Source organism: Rhinolophus hipposideros (assembly GCF_964194185.1).
Source record: "Rhinolophus hipposideros genome assembly, chromosome: 19".
NCBI lineage: Eukaryota > Metazoa > Chordata > Mammalia > Chiroptera > Rhinolophidae > Rhinolophus > Rhinolophus hipposideros.
This window is the reverse complement of record NC_138065.1, coordinates 3,031,462-3,043,312: the sequence shown is the minus strand read 5'-3', so window position 1 is coordinate 3,043,312 and position 11,851 is coordinate 3,031,462. Positions and strand designations below refer to the sequence as shown.

At 58.1% G+C, this 11,851-nt stretch overlaps 3 protein-coding genes across 5 annotated transcripts; all 3 read right to left on the bottom strand.

Annotated features, from left to right (window-relative positions):
• Nucleotides 1–838: 838 nt before the first annotated feature.
• Nucleotides 839–2,765, bottom strand: LOC308487331 (protein S100-A5; the record flags this gene model as incomplete). Of its 2 annotated transcripts, none has more annotated exons than XM_081025414.1 (2): nucleotides 839–982; nucleotides 2,628–2,765. In XM_081025414.1, the coding sequence occupies 2 exons, from the start codon at nucleotides 2,763–2,765 to the stop codon at nucleotides 839–841; spliced, it is 282 nt and encodes a 93-aa protein (XP_080881540.1). The 2 variants fall into 2 exon arrangements, with proteins under 2 accessions (XP_080881540.1, XP_080881541.1); XM_081025415.1 differs by having other exon boundaries at nucleotides 839–979.
• A 2,953-nt stretch (nucleotides 2,766–5,718) lies between these two features.
• S100A4 (S100 calcium binding protein A4) lies at nucleotides 5,719–7,832 on the bottom strand. The gene is made up of 3 exons (XM_081025236.1): nucleotides 7,724–7,832; nucleotides 6,754–6,909; nucleotides 5,719–6,017 (listed from the first exon to the last, which is right to left on the bottom strand). Exons 2-3 carry the CDS (start codon nucleotides 6,892–6,894, stop codon nucleotides 5,853–5,855), a joined length of 306 nt encoding a protein of 101 aa, XP_080881362.1. The 5' UTR covers nucleotides 6,895–6,909; nucleotides 7,724–7,832; the 3' UTR covers nucleotides 5,719–5,852.
• Nucleotides 7,833–9,109: 1,277 nt separating this feature from the next.
• Nucleotides 9,110–11,851, bottom strand: S100A3 (S100 calcium binding protein A3). 2 transcript variants are annotated; one of them, XM_081026561.1, is made up of 3 exons: nucleotides 11,745–11,851; nucleotides 9,978–10,123; nucleotides 9,110–9,536 (listed from the first exon to the last, which is right to left on the bottom strand). In XM_081026561.1, the coding sequence occupies exons 2-3, from the start codon at nucleotides 10,116–10,118 to the stop codon at nucleotides 9,372–9,374; spliced, it is 306 nt and encodes a 101-aa protein (XP_080882687.1). In that variant the 5' UTR covers nucleotides 10,119–10,123; nucleotides 11,745–11,851; the 3' UTR covers nucleotides 9,110–9,371. The 2 variants fall into 2 exon arrangements, with proteins under 2 accessions (XP_080882687.1, XP_080882688.1); XM_081026562.1 differs by lacking the exon at nucleotides 11,745–11,851 and adding an exon at nucleotides 10,904–10,924.

Genomic DNA, 11,851 nt, shown 5'->3' with positions numbered 1-11,851 from the left:
CACCACTACACTCTCCACTGCGGCCGGGGGAGACGCAAAAGCAAACACCCGCCAGTACCCCAATGAGGGGTTTTCCTGCACCCCTTTCTCGCTGGCAGCCTGGCGAGACACAGGAAGTAGGATCAACACGATCCGCTTCTCTGCCAACCAACCAACCTCCCTGGCATAGCCACAGCAGTCATATGAGTAGCTAATGGCTAACTGGTTACAGCTGACGGCCACCCAGTCACATCGGATGGCCAACTGATTCCAGCTGATGGCCATCTAATAACTGAGCCAGCACCTTTTCACGTGAGGCCGAGAGCCTGGAAACTGCTCTCTGGGACTCTGTCCCCACAGGGGCCCCTCTTAACAGTGTTGTCAGGGTGGCCTCCTGAGAGCTGGCAACAAGTCAGTCTGGCTTGACCACCACTGCCCTCAGGAACCACACCCCAGCGCCCCCAATATCCTCACTCTCAAAGCTCTTTCCCCTTAGCATTCTCTGCATCTTAGCATTCTTGGGAGGCAAGCAAAAGCCTGGCCCCACTTCCTCATTTTCCAGAAGGGCAAAACTAAGCCTGGGTAAGCTCAGTGCCGCCCACAGTGAAGACAGACAGGAAGTGGAATGGGAGCCCAGGACCCTAACACCCAGAGGCCCTCAAACCTCACAAGGAGAAACCCTGCCTGCCATGCTCTGCCCCACCCCGCAGCCAAAGTGAAGAAAACGTCTCAGAGTGGAAAATCTTTATTTCCTCTGCTGAAAGGGAAGGCTGCCACCCAGTGCACCTGGGACGCAGAGGACGGTACAGGGCCCCAGAGGGTGTGCGAGGAGCTGCAGAGGCCTGGCCGGGCAGACCAGTCATTTGTGATCCTCCAGGAAGAAGTCATTGTAGGTCATGCACAGCGTCGTCAGGAATACCGAGTACTCCTTGAAGTCGATCTCCTGGTCGCTGTTTTTGTCCAGACTCTTCATCAGGTTATCGATGCTGCCCTCCTGCATCTTCTTGGAGGAGCCAGGTAGAGGGACAGGTCAGCCACCACTGTCCCTTCACTGCATGGGGCCACCAGTCCCCTGGGAAGGCAGCCCCGGGGCCATCCCCCACTGAGTCAGTGACCCTGAGCCTCTGGACCCCCCAGTCGCCCCCAAGCCCCCAGCACAGGGCCTGGCAGCAAGCAGGGGCTCAGTGACCTGACAGCTGGATCTAAATAAGTTACAATAGGAAGGCAGGGCCAGCAGCCCCCCTGCCCCTCACCACGTTCCACTGTCCAAACCAATAATCTAGATTTTATACGACACCTAATAGTAACAGCTCGGTGACGTGTGGCACTGAGCAGGACCCAAGTCTCTAACTTATTCTGTCCCTATAGGGGACAGTGGAGGATCGACCCAAACAACATGTTTCTCCATGACTGCCGCGTGTTAGAGCTAAGCCAGCGCATCCTTCCCCTGCTAGGAGAGCTGGCAGGACAGCTGTATGGAGACGAGTGCCTGACACCCGACTGTTACCTCTGTCTGACCGGCTGCCCTCCTCAGCTCCATCAAGAGGATGGAGACGGGCCCTCGAGTGGAACAAGAAGAAAATACAGACATCTGCCCTCCTCTCTTCACTACCCTCAGCTCCAGCTTTCCCACAGGAGACAGGACATGGGACATACAGAGATGGAAACAGCCTCTCTGTGACGTGATCCTTTTCCCCAGTCTGGGCTCCTGTGATAGCCAAACCCTCCCGAGGGCCTCGGACCCCTTGTAATTAACCCATACTGGACCCATGGCCCTCCCTCTGCCCTCATTAACTCCAGGTTGCAGAGAACCTGGCACAAAGGCCAGAGAGCAGGCCTGGTGATACCCACACCTGCTTCAGTCCCCTGCCCACAGAGGCACACTCGGGCGAGCTTCCCTCTGGGGAGGCCTGCCAGGGCTCAGGATGTGACAGGAAAGGCACCCAGGATGAATTTTAAAGGAAGAAGGGCCTTGCCTGGAATTTTAGCCCAACCTTTCATTAGCTGAGTGTCCTTAGACAAGTCGTACAATGTATCTGAGCCTCGGATGTTTTTTTAACTATGTAAATAACAACTACCTCATAGATCACCTCTCTCCCACCACCTCCATCTAGTAAGAATCAGTTCTGCCTCCTTCCAGCCCTGTGTTCACAAACCAGCAGAAGGATCCTTTCAGCTCCCCTGTCAGCACCAGCTGGGAGCCCTGTGGGGGCCCTGCCCTCGGCCTGTGCACAGATCGACCTGCACCCCAGATCGCCTCATCCCCCACGATGCCGCTCACAGGCTCTGCCACGCTGCACAGGCCGGGTTTCCACATCAAAGTTTCCTGGATCTTGTTCTCTGCACCCTCACACGGATTTCCTGCTTCTCAGTGAAACCCAACTCACCCCCCAGAACAGAGTCTAGAGCTGTGTTGGCCTAGAATGTCCACCCTCTTCATTCGGTCTCTGTTCCCTTTGGCCGTCTGTCCTGGCTGAGAATAGGGTACCCTGAGGGCAGGTGTGTGTTCCCTTGTTCTGGGTCTCTATGGAGGCAGGCTGGGTTTCCCATCTCCCACTGGGAACCCCTGACAGGGGGATCGGTGCTTCCTCTATTTTCCCCTGCCCCCCCCCATGGTGACCATAGCGGGCGATGGGACAGTCACGCACCTCTCCAAGACACAGCTCCTTCTTGATCAGCTCCTTTAGTTCCTTCCTGCTCAGGGTCAGTTTGCTGCCCTCTCTCCCGGAGTATTTGTGGAAAGTGGTGACCATAGTGGTCAGGGCCTTCTCTAGAGGGGTCTCCATGATGATGTTCGACTCTGGAGGGGGAAAGGAGGGGGAAGGCCACGTTTCCTGGGAAGCCAGACCTTCTGCTGCCCCCATCACTAGCCCTGCTCCCAGGCCCCTCCCTCAAGGACCAGAGACTGGGACAAATCCACCAACGAGTAAACCCAAATATGTCAGCACGGGTTCTAGTGAGACCCAAGGCACACTTGGAACAGCCAGAGCAGTGAAACTGACCATCCTCCAAAGGAGACCACACACTGTCCTGCTTCAGGGATGTTGAAAAAGGGCTCTAGAGGCAAAGGGGTGATGAGATGACCTCCCCAAAAGAAGAACTAGTGGCAGACAATGGAGCAGATAAGGAGCCAGGATTTCTCCCTGCCCCACCCAGCTCATTTTCCTCACCCTAGTCACCTTCCTTTGCCCAGCTGCCTGAATCTCCTGATATCAGGGATTGTCCCATTGTAGAAGCGGGGGACAGGGCAAGGAGAGAGTCCAGAGATTGGAGGGGGCTGGGGCTGGAACTGGGAGATGAGGTCTCAAGAGGAAACAGGACAGAGGTGTTTGGACTTGTCCAGCTGTTCTCCGTCTCCCATCCAGGCAACTACACACACTAGCAGGGAGGGTGGGGGCCTCTGAAAATCGCCAGGATCATTTGAGAGCTGGATCCAGAGGTGGCGTAGAACGGAGCACAGCCACACCCACCCACGGGAAGTGGCTGCTGGAGCTCCCGTGACTCAGATGTGAAAACCACTTCCCCCTGAGGGAGGAAGGAGGCAACACCCAGGGAACTTGAGGGCTGCAGGTAAATCTGTACAGAGTCCAGAGCAAGCAGGAAGAAGCCAGTTCTTGAACCAGACCTGTCATTCACCTCCCACCTCCCAAAAAACTCAGCTTCTCCCCACCTCCAGGAGACTCAGCCAAAACCGCAGTAGACGCAGCAGCGTCTTGGCTGGTTCTGATTCCCACCTTTCCCCCAAAACCCCTTCTCAGGAACGGCTGATAGCCACAGTTCCAAATTCCCTGCCCTCTCCTCCCTGAGCACATGCCCACTCATCTAGCTGGGTCTTCCTTGGTGGAGGTCACCACGGCTTTTCACACCCTGGCCTTGTCGCCCAGCTTGCCCCACCGTATAGATGGGTAGGGAGCTTAGACAGAAGGACTTACCTAAGAAGAAATAAACCAGGGAACCCAGGCAGCAGAAGTAGGCTCCCTCCCACTGCTCTCTGCCTTTATTCCCTCTTTCTAGTCCCTGGGAGACCAGGGGAGAGGCAAGGCCAATGAGAAGGGGCCAGGGACACGAGGAGACCCAGGTCAGAGCCTCCTGGGACAGGACTGGGGACAAATTCAGTGGGGGAATGAGTGGGGGAAGATGTTTCTTGCGAAGGGCTTGGTCAAGGTCAAGGTCGTTAGCTGGTATGGAGCCTAAGGGTTTTAAAGGGCTTTCAAATGAATGATTTCTCCTAAACTTCAATCATCTTCCTGGGAAAGAATTGTCAGAGACCCTTGGAATGGAGAGCTGAGAGTCAGGGATTGGGGAGGGGGTTAGGGAAGTGTAGGGCCTAGGGATGGGGTAGAGCTTGTGGACTGGGGAGAGCAGGTTCCAATGCAATTGCCTGGGACCCAGGAGAGACTCAGACATTGTTCTACCACCAACCAGCCCAAGTCTAAGCACAGAACCGAGTGAGGGGTCTAGGACCTATGGCTGCTGCAGGCCCACCCAGTCTGCCTGGGTCCTCCGCACTAGAGAGGCAGCAGGGACTGGTCGCCTAGCAACAGGAGTTCCCAGGTAGAGAGTGATGCAGGAGACTCAGATGAGGGCACGCCCATGGATGAGGAAAGAGAAGAGGGAGGAGGAACACTTTTTCCTGAACTAAAATTCCACCCAAGTCTCTGTAGTCACACTCTGAAGGAGTATCTGAGTCACTTACCCAACTCTTCTGAAACTTGAGGGAACACATGTGATGAGAAGAAAAGGGCAAAGCTTGAACAGTCAAGGGGACCAAACCCTCCTGCCTCTGGACCTGCCCTCTCTACTCAACTCTTCTCAAAGGCCCCCATCCCACCCAGGCGTGGCCTGGAAACCTAACCTCAGCGGTCCCCACTGTACACAGGGCTACTGGCTTTCAACCTAAGGAGAAGCAACCCCGTGCCTGATATTTTCTTGGGGGTGGGGAATCTCAACTTTATTTCTGTGTCTGGAGTTTTGTCTCCAAAATTATAGTCACCTCCCACCATCTCCCTCACTCCCACCCCAGCCACTGTCCTCTACTCATCCCTTCCGAGGTCCTTTGTCCTTCTCTGAAAGAACATGATTAATAAATAAGAGCAGATGTCACTTATCGCAGGGCCTTTGGGACAGACCCGGGGGTTGGAGAAGGACATGTTCTCAGGCTGCTGCAATGGCCTGGCCACCCCCACAGCACCTCCCTGATCTGTGGGGACATCCTCCTGGGGTTAGGAGCCAGGGCACTGGAGGGCGGTGGCAGGGCAGGGCCTGGGCTGTGGACGTTGGGACTGAGCCCTTCTCCACATTCCACACTGGCCTCACTGCTCCCCGTGACTCAGCCCTTTCCCCCACGTCACCCCCAGGGCACTGAAACTCCTTTCCAGACCCCAACCAGGAGCAGATGTGACCTTCAATCCCATCAAACCTCAGTTAGAGGTCCTGCCAGAGGCGAGTGGGAGAGGTGGGAGGGGTGGGAGGGGCGAGTGCCTTGGATAAGGTCCCACAGCTGGGGCGGTCCAAGCCTCTGGGTGCCCCCTTCCTGCCCCCATCCCTTCAGAGTCAATGCTGTCTCTCTCTCACACACACACACACACACACACACACACACACACACAGTCACCCCACATCCCTCCCCCACCTTCACTAGTCTCTCCACAAAACTGCAGCCTACACCCAGAGTCCCCCACCCCCCCAAATCCCTCAGCTTCCACCCCTCACCCCCACAGAGTCTCAGACCATCAGCCTCGTAGCTTCTAAGAATCTTTATTGACTTGCTCAGCATCGTACACGTGTCTGAAGAAGCCCGAGTGAGGCTCTGTGCCCACTGCCCACAGGGTGGACCCCAGCTGGCAGGCCCCCCACCCACATCTGGGAAGCCCTCATTTCTTCCGGGGTTGCTTATCAGGGAAGCCCTCGAAGAACTCGTTGCACATCATGGCGATGCAGGACAGGAAGACACAGTACTCCTGGAAGTCGACCTCGTTGTCCCTGTTACTGTCCAGGTTGCTCATGAGCTTCTGGAAGGCAGCCTCGTCCGTCCGTTTCTGCAGGGGGAGAGGCTACAGGTAGAAACCGGGAGTCTGGGGGCAGAGCCAAGACTAGACCAGGCTTCCTCCTGCAGACGGAGCTCATGCAGGTGCGGCCACTCCTGGGGGGCCCAGCTTTGGAACTCCAGCCTTCAGGGCCAAGCGAGGAAGGGAGAGCATCTGTATGCAACTGGAAAAGGGGACCATGTCTTCCCCCCAGGGGGACAATAGTCATGAAAGCAATATACGTATAAGTTGCATGAAGTTTGATACAGATGGAGCTGGGATTGCTCAGGGGAAATAGGCATGTGAGTGTCTCCGTAACTGTGTCTTCTTTACAGGTAAAAACCACATAGAAACAAAAAATGGTTCTTTGCTGCAGTAATGGCAAGAGGTGGACCGCCCTGGTTCGTGGACCTCAGCTTTGCACTCTGACTCCCTCGGGAAGTTCCTTAGCCCCTCAGAGCGTGAGTTGCCCTTCTGGTAGGTTGTGCCAAGCCGCTGGCTGACTGCCTGGCCCCTAACCGCCTGTTCATTCTCAGCCCCCTTTCTGCCAGGCGCCAGGAAGTGAGTGACAGGTGCTCACCACGTCTCCACCCCTGGCAGCCAGAGCAAGCGCCACCTTCCCCGCCGCAGTGATAGATGCCCGCGGCAATGACTGCCCTGCAGAAAGACTGGTGCCTCCCGGGGCCCCGTCCAGCCTCTGACAGGGACACACCACAGGGGGACATACTTCCAGGCAGTAGCCACTCACCCCCAAGAAGCTGGGCATCTCCCGGGTCAACAGGTCCTTTAGCTCCGACTTGTTGAGCTTGAACTTGTCACCCTCCTTGCCTGAGTATTTGTGGAAGGTGGACACCATCACGTCCAGGGCTTTTTCCAGAGGTTGTGCCATGGTGGTAGACAGGATCTGGGGGTCACAGAGGCATCCTTATCTTCCCCACCCCGCCCCAGCTATGCCCCACCCACTCCCATGCCTCGGGAGCACTTGGTGACACTGCTCCCACCGCAAGGGGAGCTGGGAAAGGTGGGTCTCAGCTCCTGGTGGGGAGGGTGTGCACCCTGGGAAATGCATGCTTCAAGCAGCGAACGCTTCCAGGGCCCACGGCGCAGGCCCTGGATTTCAGCATGCAAGCTCCCAGGGCACATTCAGTCCTTTTGGTCCCACAGCTCAGCCCACAGCAGCCCGCCCAGCCCATTCTCCCCCCCACATGCTGGGCGAGGCTGCTGGAGGCCTGCCCAGCACGGAAAAAACCCGGGGTCTAGCGCAGGGAGGGCAGGGTGAGGTGGCAGAGGCAGGGATGCAGACGAGGGGCGGGGCTGCTGGAGCAGGGCAGAGGCTGATGGGACACTGCCAGACCAAAGCCCACAGTTGCCTTCTGCCTTCACTTTGCTGCCCACACCCGAGTGTGCACACACAGGCTTGTGCAGTCCAGCAAACACAAGCCAGTGTGCACACCCACGAGTCAAACGTGCACCAGGTCACACTCCAGCAACCAAACGTCCTACAGAGCTGGCATCCAGCCAACCGCACACGTCTTTCTTTTTGTTTTCGTTCCCCCTTGCACATGCACGGGCGCGCACACCATCCCACCCCAGCGTTTCCACATCGGAACTTCACATCTGGACCCACTTAGCACATCTGGCCCCCACCAGCCTCCCCTTCTCCTGCCCCAGCCTCAGCCTGACACCCCATGCGTGCCAGTCATGCGACCACAACTCACCAGGTCGACAGAGAGGAAACGCTGAGAAGAGGATTGGGGAGACAGGAAGAATGGGGAGAGCCCAGCAGTTGGACCTATTTATACCCTGGGCAGGCCCTGCCCATGGCAGAGGATGGGGGAGAACGGGAGACAACCCTCTGCCCGGCCTGTGTGATGCGTGCCAGCCCCCCCCCTCCCGCCCACCAGCCCAGCCTAGAAATGCAGCTCCCTGCCCCTGGCAGCCACAGACAATGGGCGAGCCCCAGTGGGCGCAGGCAGGGGCCTCAGCCCCACCCCTCCTCCCCCCAGTGTACACAGCTCAGCCTGAGTTTTAGGGAACTGGAGGAAGGGACAGTCTGTGCCTGGAGCATAGAAGACTGGGAGCAAGTGGTGCCACCCAGCAGCTAGGAAAGATGCTCCAGGGGTGGTGGGTGACAGGTGGGAAATTGCCCTGAGGGAGGGGACCCCAAGCTCAGCGCGTGGCACAGCTGATGCTGCCTTTCTCCCTTCCCCAAAGTGTTCTCTGCCATGTTGAGTGAGGCCCAGGGCAGGAGTTGGGGCACTGGGAGAAGCAGGTATTCCCCCAAAGGAGGCACTGGGACCAAGTTTGTCAGTGTTGAGACAGTGATGGAGTCGGAAGTGGGAGTCAGGTGTGGGCCTCAGAGATGGTGTGAAGGTACTAAGAGCAGGTGGGGAGGGGGAGATGTCAGGAACTGGAGTTTAGAGTTGTGATGGGTGTCAGGAATGAAGAACAGGGTGGAAAGTTAGGGGTGAAACGGCCCAAAATGGGGGAGTCAGGGATCAGGTTAACCCCTTGGGGAGGGTATAAACTCAGGGATTGAGAGAAGGTCAGAAGTGGGGGTTAAGTTCCTAAGGTGGTTGTGGTTTCGGGGATAGGGTCTGCCTCAAGGCCTCCTCTTCCCGCTCCAAGGCCAGGCACCCCTCCCGGTTGTGGGACAACACCCTAATCAGACCTCAGGCGCCCGAATCCTATTAGTGCCGCTCTGGGCTCCCACAGCCAGAGGCAGGGAACAACCCCGCCCCAGACCCAGGGCCCCACCCTCCGTTCAGATCATCCTGTCATGAGGACTGAGTTCCATCCGCAGGGAACCTCAGGCTGCCCTTTGGCTCCCAAAGAGAGACAGAGAGAGAGAGAGAGACAGAGAGAGAGACAGAGAGAGAGAGAGCCCAACATGGTCTGTGTGGATCCCACCCCCTCCTGCTGGACCAGTGACATCCTCCGGTGGAAAAGTCCAGAGAGGAGCGATGACCTCTGCAGGACTGCCCCTGGCTGGCCTGTAAGAAGAACCAAAGCACACCGAGTGACACCAGTTCTTTATTAGGAGTTCAGCAGGCCTTTTCCCACCAGGACCTCCTTCATGCACATGCCGTGGGGCCTGGGCAGTCTCAAAGCGCCCCCCGCCTCTCCCATCACATACCACAGCTGGGAGACAGCGGGTGGCTGCTCTGCATGTCACTAGCTGTGATCCTGGGGACAGGTCCCTTCACAGGTCCCCACCCCAGGCAACACGGGTTAGGATATCAGGGGCAAACCTGGGAGATTCCAGGTGAGGAGGGTGCAGGAGAGAGGGCAGGGGGTGTGGGTGCCGTGCCCAGGACCCCACAGGGCATAGCTGGAGCAGGTCCCGGGCAGACACTGAGGCAGGGGCTACGGGGGGCAGGGTGGCTCCGGGGAGCAGTCCTTGAAGTATTCATGGCAGTAGGTACAGAGGCAGGCCAGTGAGCGCACGTACTCCACGAAGTCCACCTCGCCGTCCTTGTTGGCGTCCAGAACACTCATGAATTTACTGTAGTCGCACTCCCGGAACTCCGTCTGTGTGGGGGGAGGGGGCCACGTGGGGGGGGCAGGATGCCTCATACACGCTGCTTCCCTCCCCCTACTCCTGGGCGACCCCACCCATCCCAACCCACAGCCCTTCTGGGCCCAACCTGGCCGACCCGCTCGGAAAACTCACCGTGCCGACCCCCACCCCACATCCTCCTTCCCAGATCATTCGTGGAGCAACCCACTATGGCTGCTGAGGGCCTACTGTGTGTTTCTTCACTGTACCCTCACTCCATCCTCCAACAGCCTTGCAAAGCGGCACGCGTGATGAGGAAACGATTCCTGCCCTGTCACTTTCCTGCCTGGTGTCCTCGCCCCACGGTCTGGCCTCCCCCACTTCCTGCTGTCCTCTGCTCAGAGCGTGTCCCAGGCCTCTCTGTTCAGAGTCCAAGTGGTATTCCCCAGAGGCTGGTCACCCCAGGGGCTCACCGGGGTCCAGGTGGGCAGCTCCTTCTGTACCAGCTCCTTGAGCTCCGCCTGGCACAGCTTGTGCTTGTCCCCGCAGCGCCCCGCATATTCCCGGAAGGTGCACAGGATGGCAGCCACCGCCTGCTCCAGAGGCCTGGCCATCCTCACTGTCACAGAACAAGGATGTGGCCCACAGCAGAGGCCCCGGTCACCGCCCTGTACCTCTGCGCTCCATGTTCCGGGTCTGTCCCAGACCTGTCTTCATCTCTACCAGGCTTTCGCTCACACAAGCCCACCTCCTCTGAGCAGCCCTCCCTGACCACACCAACACCTGCTAATCTATTTCCGTACTGCGCCCCCATTGTTATTTTCCTGGACAGAGGTCTCATTTCCCCAGCATCACTGCAAACCCCTCAGGGAGAGTGCCCTCCCCTGAACCCCCCCCCCACAGGGGATCCCTGATTCTCTTTACATTTTCCCATCCCCAACACCCAGGAAGGACTCAGTCCCACTCTGCACCACCTGACAAGTGGCTCCCGGCCCTGGAAGGCTCCCCGCTTCAGGACCCCAGAGCTCCTTCTGGAGGAACTCGTTCAACCCTTGCCTGCTCTCCCTGTCCTCAGGCCCTTGGAGGAGCTGGGCATCATCAGGGAGGGTCAGGTCTGCGAGGAGCTCCCACTACCTCACCACCCCTCACCATCCCTCCTCCCCCGAACTCAGGGACTCATCATCCAAAGGAAATGCCCTCTGCCTCACCAGGTGTGCAATCCTAAGTGAGGCATTTACCCCGACCTGGGTCTCAGGTGTGTTATCTGTAAAGTGGGGTCAATCCCACCTCACAGGCCTAGTCGGGGAGCAAGCTCACCCTCAATCTGTGATCTGCCCCACCTGAGCCCACCCTCCTGACCCCTGAAGGTCTTGAGACAGGAGGCTCTGCATTAGGGTACCTTGTTCTGTTAGAAGGGAAGCCCTTCATGGAATTGCCCACCCCACCCCACTCCACCCCATTCCACTGGACCCTTCCACCGCCTTCTGGGAAGAGCCTCCAGCCTGGTGAAACCCGAAGGCAGCCAGGAAGACAAGTGTTGTTTTCATGTGAGCCCAGTGACTCACTCGGTTCCCCCAGGGGACAGGAGTCTTGCAACAAGGCAGCCAGGGCCAAGCCTCTCCCTCTAATGAGTCCCCCTCCGCTCGGCCCTGTACAGCAAATGGCCAGCATGGTTGTGGCTATGGGAAGGGGGAAGAAGGGGGTGATGGGACCAAGCACTCCCCGGGGTCTAACTCTTTGTGCCCACCCAGGATTGGAGCAGGCTGTCCAGGTTGCCAGTAGAGGAAAGGGCCCTGATCCCAGGGACTAAGCCTCAGGGGTGCTCAGCTGCCCCTCTGGGCTCCTGCCAGCCTGCCTGGCGCCACCACTGCTGCTTTTCCAGAAGTTGGGTGCCTAGAAACCCGAGGGAATCCGCTGTTCCCCATGCAGCCTGGCCTGTCTCAACACGTTGGAAGAAAGAAGGAAGGAGGCAAAGGGAGCAGGAGGGGGTTCACTGAGGGTAGCGCCAGTGCTTTTAGCCCATTGGCCCCTCCCCAGAGCCAAAACCTCAGCCCTGCACGCCCCCTAACCCAAACTTCCCGACAGCCCCTCACCGTACAAGAGAACCTGTGACTTCCCTCACCCCATCAGTCCCAGCTTTGGTCATTCCTCTGCCCCCATGCCCACACCTGGGACCAGGAGACTGACCCTGAACTGCCCGACACCGAGTCCAGAGCAGGACCCAAACAGTTGGCACTCACCACTGGCGGTTGGCGGTTCAGCTGTAGGAGCCTAGGGACAGGGCAGCCCTATTTGTAGTCTCCCAGGGAAGGAAGAGGGCAATTATGGGGGGCCCAAGTAGGTCAAG

Excerpts from the sequence above, each read along its gene's own strand:
- S100A4 (XM_081025236.1), bottom strand. The coding sequence starts at position 6,894 with ATGGCACAACCTCTGGAAAAAGCCCTGGACGTGATGGTGTCCACCTTC. Across the intron at positions 6,018-6,753 it reads AGATGCCCAGCTTCTTGGGG|AAACGGACGGACGAGGCTGC; the intron begins GTGAGTGGCTAC and ends CTCCCCCTGCAG.
- S100A3 (XM_081026561.1), bottom strand. The coding sequence starts at position 10,118 with ATGGCCAGGCCTCTGGAGCAGGCGGTGGCTGCCATCCTGTGCACCTTC. Across the intron at positions 9,537-9,977 it reads AGCTGCCCACCTGGACCCCG|ACGGAGTTCCGGGAGTGCGA; the intron begins GTGAGCCCCTGG and ends CCCCCCACACAG.